The sequence below is a fragment of the Tenrec ecaudatus genome, chromosome 6, assembly GCF_050624435.1.
Source record: "Tenrec ecaudatus isolate mTenEca1 chromosome 6, mTenEca1.hap1, whole genome shotgun sequence".
Taxonomy (NCBI): domain Eukaryota; kingdom Metazoa; phylum Chordata; class Mammalia; order Afrosoricida; family Tenrecidae; genus Tenrec; species Tenrec ecaudatus.
Genome location: NC_134535.1, coordinates 174,058,090 through 174,074,765, shown reverse-complemented (window position 1 = coordinate 174,074,765; position 16,676 = coordinate 174,058,090). Strand labels below are relative to the sequence as shown.

The window sequence follows — 16,676 nt, the reverse complement described above, 5'->3', positions numbered from 1 at the left end:
TGCTTGGTGGAATTTTGAAAAGGGACTAGGTAGTGGGTTATATTAAGGAATGTGGAGGTTTTAGTATTTATTTCTAGTGAAAATCCTGTCTGTGCTTAGGAAATTAACAGCATAGAATTTAGGTGTAAAGTAAGTTGATGTAATATATACAAACATGCACACAGTCTTAAACACCCCCACCCCAACCACACACTCAATAAGTTGCTGTTAAATCAATTCCAACTGACAGCAACTCCTTAAGTGTTAGAGCATGTTTTTCCCTCTGGGGAACTCTGAGCAGACATGAACCTTCAACCTTTCCGGAGTAGTTAAGCATTTTAACTATTTGCACCACTCAAGAGAATCACCATATACAGACATATATACAGAAAAAGCAAACATGATAAAATGTTGACTATAAGCAGATAGTATATGGATGTCAACTGTACTATTCTTTTAAACTTTTACATTTTTAAAGCGTTCCATAGGCATAAACTTGAGAACGTTGTAATAATATTTTATTGACATTCAGCTTTTTCATGAAGACATTTTATTTTTTAAACTTTTAATAATGCATTTTCAATATAAAACATTTTAACGGAGAACTCAAAAATAGCCTCGAGACTCTCCTATATTGCCTAACTGGTTTAAGTCAGCATTGTATTAATTTCAGTAGATTCTGCTTAGGTTTCTAAGGATTTCCCACAAATTTATAAATGACCTATTGTGACGAGAAAGGGAAAGACTGCGTCTCGTTCACTGAGAGCCCATCCTCCACATAATGTCTTATTCTAGACTTGATAAATACCCCTCTAGTCTAAAACTTAGTGATGGGTAGGAGAACACACACTTCGGTGTAACTCTTATTAGTGACACTCATTGTAGTTGCATCAGCTCCAACCACAGCGCCCCTGTGTACAACAGAAGGAAACACAGAAACAAACCTAACAAATGAGCCCGAGCTCAACCCAGCAATTCCATTTTTAGAAATTTACTCTATACAATAGAGTAACAGTATAACCATATAATTGAAGAGTGTAAAAAAGCTGTTAAAAATCATGCTCAGCAGCTATAAAGAACATCGAATTGAGTAATTGTGTATAAATTTAGCTTCTAGTTCTCAAAATGGTCAAGATAATGAAAGACAAAAAGAGTAGGAGGGGACAAAATTCAGTCTCAGAAAATTGTTTGGGAAAAGACAAACAAACAAACAAAACCCAAGTACAATGTTATTGAATCATGAACTTTCAAGCAGAAATGTTAATGTGAAATATGTAAAGATTCATACTGATGTTAAATGTCCTCATTTTAATAACAAATATCAAACAGAGCAAGGAATTTATGTAAGAAAAGAGAAGTCCTTATTAGGAAATAAACATTTCCTAACATTTTAGGGTGAAAGGGCTCTGCATTTATAACATTCTGTTTAAAAATAGCAACATGGGGGAAAAAAAACAAATACAACTATACACATACACGAATAAGAGAGGGAATGAATGATAAAGCCAAAGGAGCAAAATATTTTTAAAACTATGGTTAATGGTATTCAGGAGGGAGATTCTCTGTAATACTCTGTGGGAAACTGACAACCAACTGGGAAGAGACTGAATGTGGACAAATTACACTCATAATGTAAGGAGTCTGGGAAACAGATTCTGGTGAAGGAAGAATTTCACACTCATGAGTTATGCATCCCAGTTACATGCTCCTAAGTAAAAGCTATTCCCCACAAGGTCCCCCTTAGTAATTCCATTTTTAAGGGCCTGTTTTGCAAGCACATGGTTGCTACTATGCTCTTTGATGGTTAACTGCCATCAAAAGCAATCAGGCCATCTAACCACAAGTAACCTTTCTGATAAGGATCAGGGATACTCAAGGTCAAGCCAGCTCAGAGAAGACCAAGGTTAGGCCCCCACTCTAGCACCTCCTCTTCCTGTTGCCTGCACACCCCCACCTCACCCCTTCCTGTTAAAGTATGTGCGATGTGGCTTACATGCCGGGGGCTTGTTAGCGAACACCCTGCCCCTCCCTCTGGTTGCGGTGGCCATGGAGAGATGGGTACTTGCCTGTCTTGTCTGTTGTTCCCTGAGTTTTACCTTCCTTATACAACTACCCCTTGGACCCTTTCTGCAGGTGGAGGCTGGTCCCCTATGACTTACGCCACTAAAAAGCTTAAAATTAAATATAAAAAGATTCCAGAATATATTTAAATGAGAGCATTTAAAAAACAAAATAGCAAAATCAGAACTAAATTTTAATAGGTTAGGTACAATACAAGCTAAATTAGTAAAATATTAGATGCATTTTTAGATCAAATTGTAATAAAGGGAAGATATCTTACCTTTTGGAAGTTTACCTCCAAGCACAGTAAATTTTTGTGGATTTTTCAAGAATTCAACAACTTCCTGTAATTCCTGTTTAGCTTCCTCCACCTATTTATTTAGATACAATTTATGGAAAAAAATATGGCAAAATGTGAAAAAAAAGTCAGGCTATTAAGGCTTCCTTCAAAATAACATATTTAATGTAGATTTTTAACTAGGATTTTAAATATATGTATTATTTTAAACATTCACAGAGTTTTCTCCTTATTCCAAATTATGCAAAATCTCAATTCTATTCCAAGAAAAAAATTGGAAAATTTTTTTTTAACTACTTATATTTTCTCATGATCTTCTCATTAAGTTCGTCAGTGGCACTGGATAGGAAAAAAGGATTCATCATGCAAGTTTTTAATCAAGAACCCTTTGAACGCAGTTTTAAGCCACCAAGGTAAATGTACCTGTACTCATTATATTTTCAAAATAAGAGACTTACTTGTAGTAATAGTTTGTGATTAATTATAAGATGATAACATCAAAAAAGATTACTCTAGGTTATGACTCAGTTCCTAATAAATGCCAAAGAACAGTGTTTGTAATAAGAAAAACGGGCAAGGGGCTTAAGTGGAGAGCAAATGCCTTGAGAATGATTGGGGCAGGGAATGTATGGATGTGCTTTATACAATTGATGTATGTATATGTATGGATTGTGGTAAGAGTTGTATGAGTCCCTAATAAAACGTAAAAGAAGAAAAGAGAAAAAAATGATTAGGGCAAAGACTGTACAGATGTGCTTTATACAATTGATGTATGTATATATATGAACTGTGAAAAGAATTGTATGAGCCCCAATAAATTGTTAAAATTAAAAAAAAGAAAAACGGTTACAAAATAGAGAAATTACAATTTAATCCTTGTAATATAAGGTTTGGCAGATTTGAAATCTACAGTAAAAATAACGTCCAAACTGACCAACAAGGATGGCAAGTGAAACAACAGTACAGCTTTAAAAAAATCTATACGAAAAAGAAAGTACCGAAGAAGAGGTAAACTAGTTTTCTGCTGTTACATATATAAATACCCGGGGAACCCGAAAATTGGGAGGAAAGAAAAAAGAAGATCAGATATAAAACAGTAAAGGATGCAATATGATGAAGTGGAGGGCAAACATCCATTAAAAACAAGATCCTGAAGTGGCTTTACCACATTTCTAGTATGCAGGACTATAGAATCAAAAGTGTTGCAGACATTTTTTATCACAGTGTGATGGAGAGTGGGAGTCTGGGAGAATAACAACAACAATAAAAGTTAGAAATATATTTGAGACTGAGATTCCAAATTTTAAAATATTGGCTGCCAATTTAAGTTTTAAAATTATTATGCATGTTTATAATCTTTATTCCTTTTCTATGACATTGGGAAAATAATACATATAACTCAAGACTGCTCAATGGGCACCAATTTGCAATCTCAGATTAGACAACTTTAAATAGTTTAAAATGGGAGAGAGTGAAATATGTTGGGCAGTTTGAAAGAAACTGAAAATTATGTGAGGAGGAACTGCTAACACATAAAAACCATTTTGCACTAAAGAGACTCTGAAATCGTTAAGTGGGATTCCAATTATATTTAGAGAAAATTTCTAAGAAATACCATAATTGTTAAAAGGTAAGCAGGCTTTTTTGTTAGGCTTTTAATGGCCTCTGAAATTTATGAAGAAATTACTTTAAAATTACAGAAAAACTTAAAGGGTAATAGTTAAAAAGAAAATTTTATCCACTCCTTTACCTCAGAGATATACAAATATACTCACCAAACGATATGTGCAAAATGCAATACTACTACATAAGCCCTGTCTGGGATAACTTAAACACCCACTAAGAGTTGGAATAAATGTACTCTTCAAATGGAATATAACAGAGCCCTTCAAGGAGCCCTGAACTTACATATGAACTGCTAAAGAAATGTTTACATCTCTGAGAGCCAAAATACAACCTTGAGTCTACCCCACCTGAATTTCAAGAACAGATGTGATGCACCGAACACTAATGACAGAAGGAAGCCCTGATGAGCTGTGCGAGGACATCAGGTCATCACTCATGCAGACAGCCAAAGGTCATTGAAAAGAAAGAAAAGGTCAAAGTGGATGTCTGAAGAGACTCAGAGACCTGCTCTTAATCACAGAGTAGCTAAAACAAATGGAAAACGTGATTAAGCCAAACAGCTGAATTTTCATAGGGCAGCTTGAAAAGACAAAATCAAGTATTATATTGAAATGCTCAAAGACCTAGAGTTAGAAAATTCCAAAGGGAGAACATGCTCAGCATATCTTAAACTGAAAGATCTAAAAAAAAAAAAAAATTCTAAGCCTTAAGATGCAATACTGAAAGATTCTACAGGCAAAATACTGAATGATGCAGAAACATCAAAAGAAGATGGAAGGAACACAGCCACTGTACCAAAAAGAGCTAGCTGACATTCCACCATTTCAGAAGGTAACATGAGCAAGAATCAATGGTGCTGAAGGAAGAGTTCAAGCTGCACTAAACGTTTCGGGAAACGATGGAATGCCAATTGAAATGTTTCAACAAACTGTGAATCACTGGAAGCCCTTGTTGTCCATGACAGCTACTTGGTCAAGTGACTGAAAGAGATCCATTTGTACCCCTTACAAAGAAGAGTCACTGTGAGGACTAAGGTGCCCCTGACCCAAGCCAAGGAGTTTTCAGTTGCCTAATCTGCATGCGAAGGTTGGACACGGACTAAGGAAACCCAAAGAAGAATAAGAGCATTTGAATTGTTGTGCTGGTGAAGAATATTCAAAGTACAATGACTGCTAAAAGGACAAATCTATCTGTTTTAGAAGAAGTATGTCCAGCGTGCTCCTTAGAGGCAAAGTTGGTGAGACTTCATCTTACATACTTTGGACACGTTGTCAGGAGGAGCCAATGCCTGGAGAAGAACATCCAGGCTTGGTAAAGAGGAGGGACAGCAAAAGAGCAGAATGGCCTAAACAAGATGGACTTACACGGTGGCTAAAAGAATGGGCTCAGGCAAAGGAACAATTGTGAGGATAGCCAGGACCGGGAAGTGTTTCATTCTGGTGCACATAGGGTTGCTGTGGTGGGGACCTGATGGCATCTAACAACAGCATGAGGGAGCCGTGTTAGTGCTGAGGGTTTAAAACACAGAAGCCATTGCCTGACAGAAAGATGAGGCTGGCTGCTCTCAATACAATTTACAGTCTTGGAATCTGTGTGTAAGGTTGCTGTATGTCAGAATTGACCCAAGGGCAGTGGTTTATTACAGCAACTGGCAAACTCTATAGTTTAAAAGAAGGCCCGCATCACGCCATATCTACGACTGGCTGCAACAATGGAATGGGCTCAACCAGAACGAGGGTGAGACTGGTACAGGACTTTGTTTATTATCTCCGGCACCTAGAGAAGGTTAGGCACTTAATGGACACTAAAATAAACACTTGTTAAACAAATGAATTTGTTAATTACTGAGAAACTAGAATCTGTAAACTAGAATATAATCATTCTTATTAAAGAAATAATTATTGCTCCTCCCACTTAACGATAAATTTATAAAAAAAGGAAAAAATTCAAATTCCTTTAAAAGGAACAAAATACCCACAAAATCATCAGAAAAGGAACAAAAAGAATTATTCTTCAATACGTTTTATCTGTGAGAGTTACAAAAAAAGAGGAACGGGTGTAGAGAAACACCACTTACGGAGTATGTACAATGAGACAGGCACATACATTACCTGTGAAAGGCTAAAGAATCTCTGCTCATGGTCCTATGACCAATTAATTAGCAGCAAAATATAAATTAAAACCTTAGCCTATGTCTCTGAAGTTCACATCATTCCATTCCAACTGGTTGTTTCTTTACAAATCAATACCAAGGAATGACGTAAGTGACAAAATGATCTTCCGCTACTGTTGTTTATCCTTAAATTTGAAGTTTCTAAAGCTTTTGGATGCAATTTTAACTATTCCAGTATAAGCAGAGTGTTTCAGCTCATTTTTAATGCAGTTGTGGTGGTAAAATTAGGTGCCTCGGCTGATATTCAGGTCGGCTTATACTCCAGTATGTACGGTATTCTAGAACTGCCTTTACCATAAAATGTTACCCCTATATAGAATAATCATTAGGTAATGTTTGAAGACTGGAAAGAAAACTTTTTGCACTTACTCCTTTAACATGTTCAAATGTTACATTTTTCATTTGGACAGGATCTACTGCAGAATCAAGTCCCGTGGTTGTGCGGAATCGGACTAAAGAAAACGGAAGAAATGTTTTTATAATAGAGCCACAAAATTATAAGACTTATTCAATTAAATTTCTGAGCAACAACAACAACAACAAAAGAGATTTTCTGAGATGAAAGATCACACTCAAGGACTAAATAATTCACATTAAACCATGTTTCATACTTTACAATTAAAATGAATATTGTTCCAATTATTCTTGTAATACCTAACTGATAGAAATTTAAACATACGGTTCTGAAATTCAGTGTCTAAAAGTCACTTGAGAAACATGTAAAAATGCAGATTCCCCAGCAACAGCTCAGAACTTCTAGAGTTTGCAGGTTTGAGATAGGGGCCTGAAAAGCCCTTGGTAACAAGTACCCTCAGAAATGTGATACGAGTGTCTTCCGATCTGCAGCTTTAACATAGAGTGCTTTAAGCACAGTCCCCCCACATGGCGTATGTTGCAAATAGCTAGACCAACACCTTCCTTTCATTTAGCCTTCTTCATTACAACTGGTATTAACTGTTCAGTTGACATGAGACCAGGCAGGGAAATTTCGTCATAAACTTTGAGGAACTACAACAAAGTGTCTTAAATTTTTGCTTCGAAGGCTAAAAACTTCCAAACTAGAGCAATTGTAAGTGAGCAATCTAAGAAATTTCTATTTAGAGAAGCCAAAAACACTATCTTTATTATAGACTGAGAAAAAAAAAGTAGAAAAAGTACATGGTTAAGAAGAGTTAACATAAAAAATATGTAAAGCAAATGGGAAAACAAATTTATAAATTATTTCTACAATGGACATAAGTGGTTTTTTAGACCATTAAGTTATGTTTAAGTATCTATATAAAAAGTTAATAAACTGTGCTTTCAATGCTTTCCTTAATGATACACATGAAGAGATAAGAATCATCCGAATAAAAAAATATTTATATGTCAGAACTCATATTCCATGCCCTTCTACCCAGCGCATATCATGTATTTCAATCCCTATAATGGTTCCTTTTTGAAAACAGGGAGTTAGAAGGTGAATCTAGAAATAAAAAGTCATTTCTGGGTATTAACACCATTCTAGTTTTAATACCAAAAGAAAAAAGAGAGAGAAAAAAAATCAAGGACTCCATGGAAGTTCTGAGATAAAGTCCTGATCCAGGCCCAGCAACGTTCTTAATTGAACACTGCTTCCCCTTTTCCCATAGCAGGAGGAAAACTGTACGAAAACTGAACCCATTTCACTGCATCTTAGATGGAGAAACTAAAAAACTAAACACTCACTAAATTGATTTTTTGGTCAATATATTAATCTTTGAATTACTTTATAATGCTATCATAAAAATTCTCATATAGAATTAAAATGTTATTATAAATCAACAGATATCTATGACTCTGAGAGACTAACACTTACTCAAGTTGAAATAATCTTTTACCGTATTACAATTCTTCAATATCAATAAAGTAATAAAATTATTTTCCCAAACACACATAAAAAGTTCAATAAAATGCAGACTTTTCATTCATTTTTAGTGGGAAGAACTAAAATTTTTATGCTGTCCAAAAGAACTTTTTGAGAATTCTTCAAACACTGTAATTAAAATTAAGTCCTCTGATATGATAGATATTAGCAATCATAACAGATGGAAATGTTTCTACTTCACTAAAAAACAATCTCAAAGTAACCCAAATGAGACACTTCAATTAGAATGCAAGGACTACGTCCTAGAACTGATTTTCCCTCTAAGTGATAGCCAGGCTAACCTAATCATGAAAAGGAAACAACTATTTAAAAACTGTAATATATTCAGTAAATAAAAAAGAGGCTTTACCAGATAAAAATGGGTTTTTTAATAGTCCATAAATGCCAAGCAGCAACAGAACAAGGAGAAACAGCCGAGTTCGCCTCAGAGAATCTGGAGGAAGAAGCAAAAGTCTTACAACCAAAGGACATCAATGAAAAGGAAACATTAAGTTGTTTTTGGCGATCCTATTTCTTTATATGCAACTTTGAGACCTGGTGTTCTTTTGCATAGCCACCGTGGTTTCTCTGTAGCGCCCTATTCTCAGAAAGCTCACAAAGCCGGTAAGGATTAAGTACACTCACACATCTGCCCCTTATGTGTCGCTCGAGAAAGTCAATCTGTTGGCAGACATTTTCCACACTGCTTAATTGCATGTACAGTGGGGGATAATCAATGCAAAGACAGACTGTTAGAGAAGGTTCTTTGTAATCAATTCGCCGTCAGAGTAAACTTCTTTGCAGATCTAACTTCCCAATGAGGTGTAGATCAGATTAACTTACCATTGGTTTTCTGTGTCAATGCTTGAGCTTTCAGAAAACCCTCTGCAAAACCAGTTTTAAATGCATCTTGGTGAGCTTCTGGGATATTTTTGGTTTTCATGAGTTTGTCCAAACTTTCAACATCTGATCCTCTGTCCCGCAGAAGGAACCCCTAAATTAAAAAAATATTACCAATTTGTTGGCTACATAGATAGTAACAGTTCAACACTATGGGAACTGCTCCCCAAAATTCATTTAAGTTCTAGAATCTTTTATTTTTACACTCAGTGGGGGAAAAAGTAGATTAAGACTCAACAGCGAAATACAGAAAAAAAAAAAAACAACACTATCCTCACGTCTGTACCAAGCAATTAATTAAAAAAAAGGTTGCTCTCTGCAAAAAAATCAAAACAAAAAACATCAAAATACCTATTGACTTCAGATTCTAATGGCATTATGCTAACACTCCCGTGCCCCACCCTCTTGTCTCTGCCTGATCAATTTATTAAATAAATGTTTCCTGAATACCTATGTAAACTCAGTAACTGGAACGATTGATAGGTCTCTCAATGTGTAAGTTTTCAGTCACTGGAATTATGTAAATAAGTTTTTAAAAACCAGAGATAGTATGTATGCTACCAATAAAAGTCCAGACGGCCTTGTAGGGAATACAAGACATGTAAGCCACAAGAAAAAACACAGATAATTTAAAGGAAGTATAAAGCCACCACCTTTGACATTCAAGAACTGCAAGCAATCTAGTATAAGGGAAATTTAAAACACCAAGAGGAATAGTGGGGGGTGGAGAAGGGGTGACACATGAAAAGATGAGAAGGCATGGTAGGCACAAGTCAAATGATGAAATGCCCTATTTACTGGGCACTACCAGAAGTATGACAACAAAGCAAAGTAAGGCAAGCAAGTCATCATTTAAGAATAGTTGGTGTCCCCCAATAAAATTGTTAAAAAAAGAAAGTATCTGGAAAAGAATGGCAATATATATACAAATATGTCTGATACAATTGATATATGGATTGTAACAAGAGTGGTAAGGGCCCCCAATAAAATGATCTTTTGAAAAATAAATAAACATTAAGGAAAAAAAAAAGAATAGTTGGTGTGTTAGATTGGGTACTTCAGAGAAACAAATTCACAAAAACTTATATGTAAAAGAGAGTTTTATAGAAAGGGTAAGTGCACATCAAGAAAACACCCAACCCAGTGCTGCCCAAGCCCACGAGTCCAATATTAACCCATTTGTCCGACACAAATCCACAAAGTCCTCCTCCATCTCACAAAACACACACAGTGATGCAGACTACAGGAGAGTAGATTCAGGTAAAGTTTATTGTGCCAACATGACCGATAAACACGTGGGGTTAATTGAAGGGCAGAGAGATAAGTGGTTCAGTGAGGCTCGCCTTTCTAGTTCTCGGGTCTCTTGTTTTCTGATGGTTGGACCAGGGTGCAGCTGCTTAGCCAGTTGCCTACTTCAGCTGGCAAGGCTCACTTCCTGCAAGACATACCCAAGAAGCCACAAGGACCTACCCCGAGGCAGCCCTGGGTGCTGGGGCAGGTGTGTGGAGACCCCTGCCAGCGCTGAGATGCTTACACGCCCACTGACTCGGCTTTCCTCCTGCAGTCGGCGTCATTGTGTGTGTTTTGTGAGATGGAGGAGGACTTTGTGATGTCGTACATATGGGCTAATGTTGGACTTGTGGGCTTGGGCAGCACTGGGGTGGGATGTTCTCTTGATGTGCACTTACCCTTTATATAAACTCTCTCTTGTGCATATGAGTTTCTGTGGATTTGTTTCTCTGAAACACACAGACTAGCACAGTAGATGACAGTCTGGAGGTAATCCTAGAGGTAAAGAGACTAAAGGAGTGTGTATCACAGCAAATGAGGCAAGAAGTAGTTACAGCTCATCTATGGCACTTGAACTGGAAATGACGAGAAGAGTCATTTATGAAATATTTCCGAGGTTGAATTGATCAATAGGCTTTATTGATCACTGGAAGTGAGGAAAAACAGACAAATGTATGTGATCATCGGACTTTTGGTGAATGGCTGGCTGCCGAGCTTTAACACTGAGAAAACACACGCACGGGCAGTTTGGTGGGAACAGTCTGAGGGATTCTGTCCAATAATCAAGTTAACAGCAAAATCCAATGTCTTGTTATAATACTGAGGATAGTCACACTTGATAAGTAGAAAATAAAGAGAAAACACATCAGCAAGCAAAAAGCAGCTACTGAAAGTCTGTTTGAATAATTTGAAAATTACTGCTTTCTAGACTTCCTCCCCCCCCCCCAAAAAAAAGTCTAGTACCTTTACAAAAGATGGTGCCACATGCTGCGTTTCTGCCAGTCTCTCTGAGGTGGACTGCAGACGCCGTGTTCGTGATTTCAAAGTTTGAAAGCCCCGAGCCTGTATAAAAACTGAATCACATGATATCACGTAATGTTCATTATGAATTTGACAAGGAAAAATGCCCAAGGTTAAAACTCAAGTCAGACATGTTTCTCTCAATTTAAGCTGATTTTTTGACACAGTTCTTTTACCTAACACTTAACATGTTTGTTTTGCTATCTACAACGAACCTAAAATGTTCTACTTATTTAATAAAGGAGGAAGATAAATATAGATGATTTTACAATACAATCTGGACAATGAGTTGCAGCTTAATATAACATTACACTTTTCTTTCTTCATTATAGAAACCTGCTCTGAAAATTGTACATAATTTGTTCCAGTTACCTTATTTCACTTAACAATATATATTATGAACAACTTCCAAAAGGGAAAGAGTACAAGATTCAGTTTAATTGCCATTTGTAGTCTCTTAATTGTAAAATTTCCTAAATTTATTCAGCAATCTCTTTATTTTGATTTTATTACTATAAATAACACTATAATAAACATCCTTGTACACATATCCTTGAGAGTACATGTTGAATAAATTCCTAAAAGTGAAACAGGAGATGCAAATTTTGAATTGCAAAAAGGTTGCTGTCTACCAACTTATGTTATCACCCAAAAAGTTTGTCTTTTTATCAATGCTTTGCCAACTTTGAATATATTTTTAATTTGAAGAGAAAAAAAATGTATCTTACTTATTTAAGGTTGTATTTCCCAGATTACAAATGAGAGAACTTAAATATATATGTATTTGTACTTTTACTGATGCTTTTTGAATATTGTTTCAAAGACTGGAGGTTATGTATATACAGAACCCTTAAATAGACAGTAATTGAAAAAGACAAATTGGAACAACCTATTGCATAAATCAGTTGTTTTCATCAAACAGGAAATATTGTTCCTTCATACCTGGTGAGTACTGAAGATGTGAACAAATGCTTTGAAGAGTTCTTGAATGTTGTCTGTATAAGCAAGAGGAACGTAAAGTAGTAAATACATCTAAAAAACCTGGAGGAAAATGGAAAACATATTTTCATTTCTAACAAGAAATTATAATAGGAACATCAAAATTCAAAAAATAAATTACAGAAGTCTAAATATCTTATATCTGTGCAGGATAAAATTTTTTATAATAGTATCTAAAGAATGGCTATTAAGACCCTAATCAAGAGCTTTTCACAGCTCTTTCCCCCATCCCACCTAGACAGGTAGACATCCATATCAGAGCAATGAGGGTTGCTCATGGGAGAGGCAAGTCAGGAGAGGGGAAAGGGAACAAACATGTCAAGGCGAACACAAATGCATGTCTGTTGGTAGAAAAGGGTCGGTTGGAAAACTGATCTCCAAGTGGGAAGAAAAAGTACTAAAAAAAATTTTAAGATGCGTAAGCAAATATGGTGAAGAAAGCCGATGGTGCCTGAACTATCAAAAGATAGTGTGTCTGTGGTCTTTTTTTTTATATTTTATTAGGGGCTCATACAACTCTTATCACAATCCATACATATACATACATCAATTGTATAAAGCACATCCATACATTCTCCGCCCAATCATTCTCAAAGCATTTGCTCTCCACTTAAGCCCTTTGCATCAGGTCCTCTTTTTTTTCCCCCTCCCTCCCCGCTCCCCCCTCCCTCATGAGCCCTTGATAATTTATAGATTGTTATTTTGTCATATCTTGCCCTATCCGGAGTCTCCCTTCCCCCGCTTCTCTGCCGTCCGTCTCCCAGGGAGGAGGTCACAGGTGCCTGGCTATCAAAAGCTATAGTGTCTGGGGTCTTAAAGGCTTGAAGGCGAACAAGCAGCCATCTAGCTCAGAAGAAACAACGCCCACATGGAAGAAGCATACCAGCCTGTGCGATCACGAGGTGCCAAAGGGACCAGGTATAAGGTATCATGCAAAAAAAATTATATATATATACCATAGTGAATGAAGGAGGAAGTGCAGAGTGGAGACCCAAAGCCCACTTGTCGGCTACTGGAGATCCCCTCACAGAGGGGTTTAGGAGAGGAGATGGGTCAGTCAGGGTGTGATGTAGTACCGATGAAGAACACAGCTTTCCCCCAGATCCTGGATGCTTCCTCCCCCCAACTACCATGATCTGAATTCGACTTTGTGGGACTGGATAGGGCAGAGGTTGTACACTGGTGCATATGAGAGCTGGAGGCACAGGGAATTCAGGGTGGATGATACCTTCAGGACCAGGGGTGTGAGGGGCGATACTGGGAGAGTAGAGGGTGAGTGGGTTGGAAAGGGGGAACCGATTGCAAGGATCCACATGTGACCTCCTCCCTGGGAGATGGACGGCAGAGAAGGGGCGGAGGAAGACTCTGGATAGGGCGAGATATGACAAAATAACAATCTATAAATTATCAAGGGCTCATGGGGGAGGGGAGCAGGAAGGGAGGGGGAAAAAAGAGGACCTGATGCAAAGAGCTTAAGTGGAGAGCAAATGCTTTGATAATTATTAGGGCAAAGAATGTACGGATGTGCTTTATACAATTGATGTATGTATATGTATGGATTGTGATAAGAGTTGTATGAGCCCCTAATAAAATTTTTTAAAAATCATTTTATTGGGGGCTCTTATAACATTGCATTCATCAATTATATCAAGCATATTTGTACTATGTTGCCATCATTTCCAAAACATTTTCTTCCTGAGACCTTGGTATAAGCTCCTCGTTTTTCTCCTACCTCCCACCCTGTGAATCCTTGATCAATTATATATTATTATTTTGTATCTTACACTCTCTGTTGTCTCCCTTCACCACATTTGTTACTCATACCCTTTGGGGGAGAGGGGGCACTGCAGAGGCAGCAGCTATATATACAACCTTGTGATGGGTTCCTCCCTTTTTCCTCCTTCCCAACCAGCCCCCTCCTCTCATATCATCGCTACACCCACTACTGTTCCTGAGGGGTACATCTGTCCTGAATTCCATGTGTCGAGAGCTTCTATCTGTACCAATGAATGATCAAGTATAACTCTTCTTGATATGATTGACCTATTTAATTGTATGATTCATGGATGAAGTGCCAATGAAACTATTAAAAAAAAAGCTCTTCACAATAGTCTACCTATCACTTAGCCATTAGGCCATCTTTTAAAATTTGGTATATAAATATGGCTAGCAAAGAAACATTCACATCAATAGAAAGAATCCAGAAGAATGTGATAAAACCTTGGACACTAGAGCTAATGTTATCTTTCTCCTAAAAGTTTCTACAAACCTTCATTTGGTGTGAAAAAGTTCACTCTACAGTTGTAGGCCAGAAATACAGGGGGGTACACCCCAAAAAATGTAATTTATTTTTCAAAGCCATGTATTTAAATGTTTTTCAAAACAACCTGATCACCTTCAAAGTACTCTCCTTTGCACCTAATACAATCTGCGATTGATTCCACTTTTCATTTCACACTCATCTGTTCGGAGGACTGACAGAACCACCCTCGTTTTTCTTTTGCACCTCTTCTGTGTCATCAAATCGCTGTCCTTTCATGTCCCTCTTCATTCACGGAAACAAAAAGAAGTCACACAGAGCGAGGTCAGGTGAGTCAGGTGTGTAGGGCAAGAGGCATGCTGTTGTATGCCAACAACTGGGGCACTGACATGCCTGCGTGATCAGGTGTATTCTCATCGTGGCAAAACCAGTCCCCCGTCTGCCACAATCAGGCTTTTTTGGCCATACATTGTTCACACACTCTTTGCAGAACCTCTGACTAGAAAGCTCAATTAACAGTCTGACCTGGTGGAACAAACTCTAAAATGCATTATCCCCCTTATATCCACAAATAAATGAGTATCTGCGTGATCTTTGATTTCACTTGGTAAGCTTTTTCTGGGTGAGGTGCCGATGGTGTCTTCTTCTTCCATGGGTTTGATTGATGTTTGCTTTCAGGGGCCTAAGAATAGCACCACAACTTGTCACCAGTAATGACCTTGGGGGAAAAAGGTTTGGGCTGCTAAGGAGCGTTGATGGTTCAAAGCTCGGCAAAGCAGTTACCACTCTTTTCCTGGCACAAATTTCACAGAGACCGTTCTCATTCTCAAATATTCCAAGATAGTCTGGGTAACTTCCCCAATGAAAGCTGGGGAATGATCGATCCATCGTTGGTCTTCAGGCACACGTGCAAGAATTTTGCTGACATTTTCATCCATTCAGGAAGTTGGCGGATGTCCAGAATGAGTTGTCATCAGTAGGTATTTCACTTTTTGGGAAACGAGGAAACCACTTGTACACTTGAGTTCTTCTCATAGTGCTGCCCTTGTAAGCTATGTTCAACATCACAACAATTTCTGAGGCATTTTTTCCCTGAGCAGGAACCAATATTTCACAACCATGTGCTGGTCTCTGAAATCGGCCATCACAAAAAAAAAAGGTTCAAGTGAAACTTTTGACAAAAACAATTCACCGTGGCCAGAGAGGACCATCTCAGGCGACACCACAACGCACACGATCTCCAAGTGAGTTGCTTAACGTTCACGAGTGGGGAAAAACACAAACTACGAATGCTCTGTCCAGTGGAGCTTTTTTCGGATATTTTGGGGGTATACTCTCATACTTTAGAGATATTTTCTATGGGGGAGGGAGGGGAATGAGGTGCTGATACCAAGAGCTCAAGCAGAAAGCAAATGTTTTGAGAATGATGATGGCAACAAATGTACAAATGTGCTTGACACAATGGATGGCTGTATGGATTGTGGTTAAGAGTTGTACGAGCCCCTAATACAATGATTAAAATAAAAATATTTTCTAACTCCTCCTTGATTGATGGGCTCCTTCTAATTCATACATCAAAGATCCTAAGGGGAGAGTCATTATCAACAGAAACATCTGTTATCATCTGTCCCTTGACCTCTTTAGGATTTATTGATTCTCTTAAGAACACAGGACCAAGTTGCGAAATCACTTCCAAACATGTCTGTCTGTTTCTAGAAGAAAGCTAGTGACTAGTGTAAGGAAACCTAAAAGGGAAACGTAAATATGCAGAGTAGAAGAGCAACGGGAACAATACTACGAATAATAATGCCGGTGTGTTTCCATAGTCCAAATACTTGATTTTCCAAATAGGGAGTTATTATTCTCACTTTACATATGAAGAAAACCCAGCATTTTACAAACATAGAGAACATACCCTGTTGTCACTCTGCAGCAGGGCTGCATTTGATCCTGGTTTACTCTAAAGTCCCAAGTCCTACCGACCAGCCTCGGGCCCCCCTCACTGAGGAGGCTGTATGAAAACAGATCCTCATGCCGCAGCAAGGCCTAAACCTCTTCATCTTCTTCTTACTCCTTACATTTATTTAACTGGCTATATACTTGCTGGGGTGGTGATTCCAGCTACTTCAGCCCCTGTGTACAAAGTGGAACTCGTCTGTAAGGTTTCAAGGTCATGACTGTTCAG

At 37.7% G+C, this 16,676-nt stretch overlaps 1 protein-coding gene across 1 annotated transcript in view; it reads right to left on the bottom strand.

The window, feature by feature from the left end:
* YME1L1 (YME1 like 1 ATPase) overlaps positions 1–16,676 on the bottom strand; it is a 50,345-nt gene that overhangs the window by 16,096 nt on the left and 17,573 nt on the right. The window contains exons 4-9 of the mRNA XM_075552551.1: positions 12,175–12,273; positions 11,176–11,285; positions 8,866–9,016; positions 8,393–8,476; positions 6,507–6,589; positions 2,321–2,411 (exon numbers count right to left, since the gene is read on the bottom strand). Of these exons, the coding sequence (XP_075408666.1) occupies positions 2,321–2,411; positions 6,507–6,589; positions 8,393–8,476; positions 8,866–9,016; positions 11,176–11,285; positions 12,175–12,273 (618 nt within the window). The remainder of the gene's footprint in view (positions 1–2,320; positions 2,412–6,506; positions 6,590–8,392; positions 8,477–8,865; positions 9,017–11,175; positions 11,286–12,174; positions 12,274–16,676) is intronic.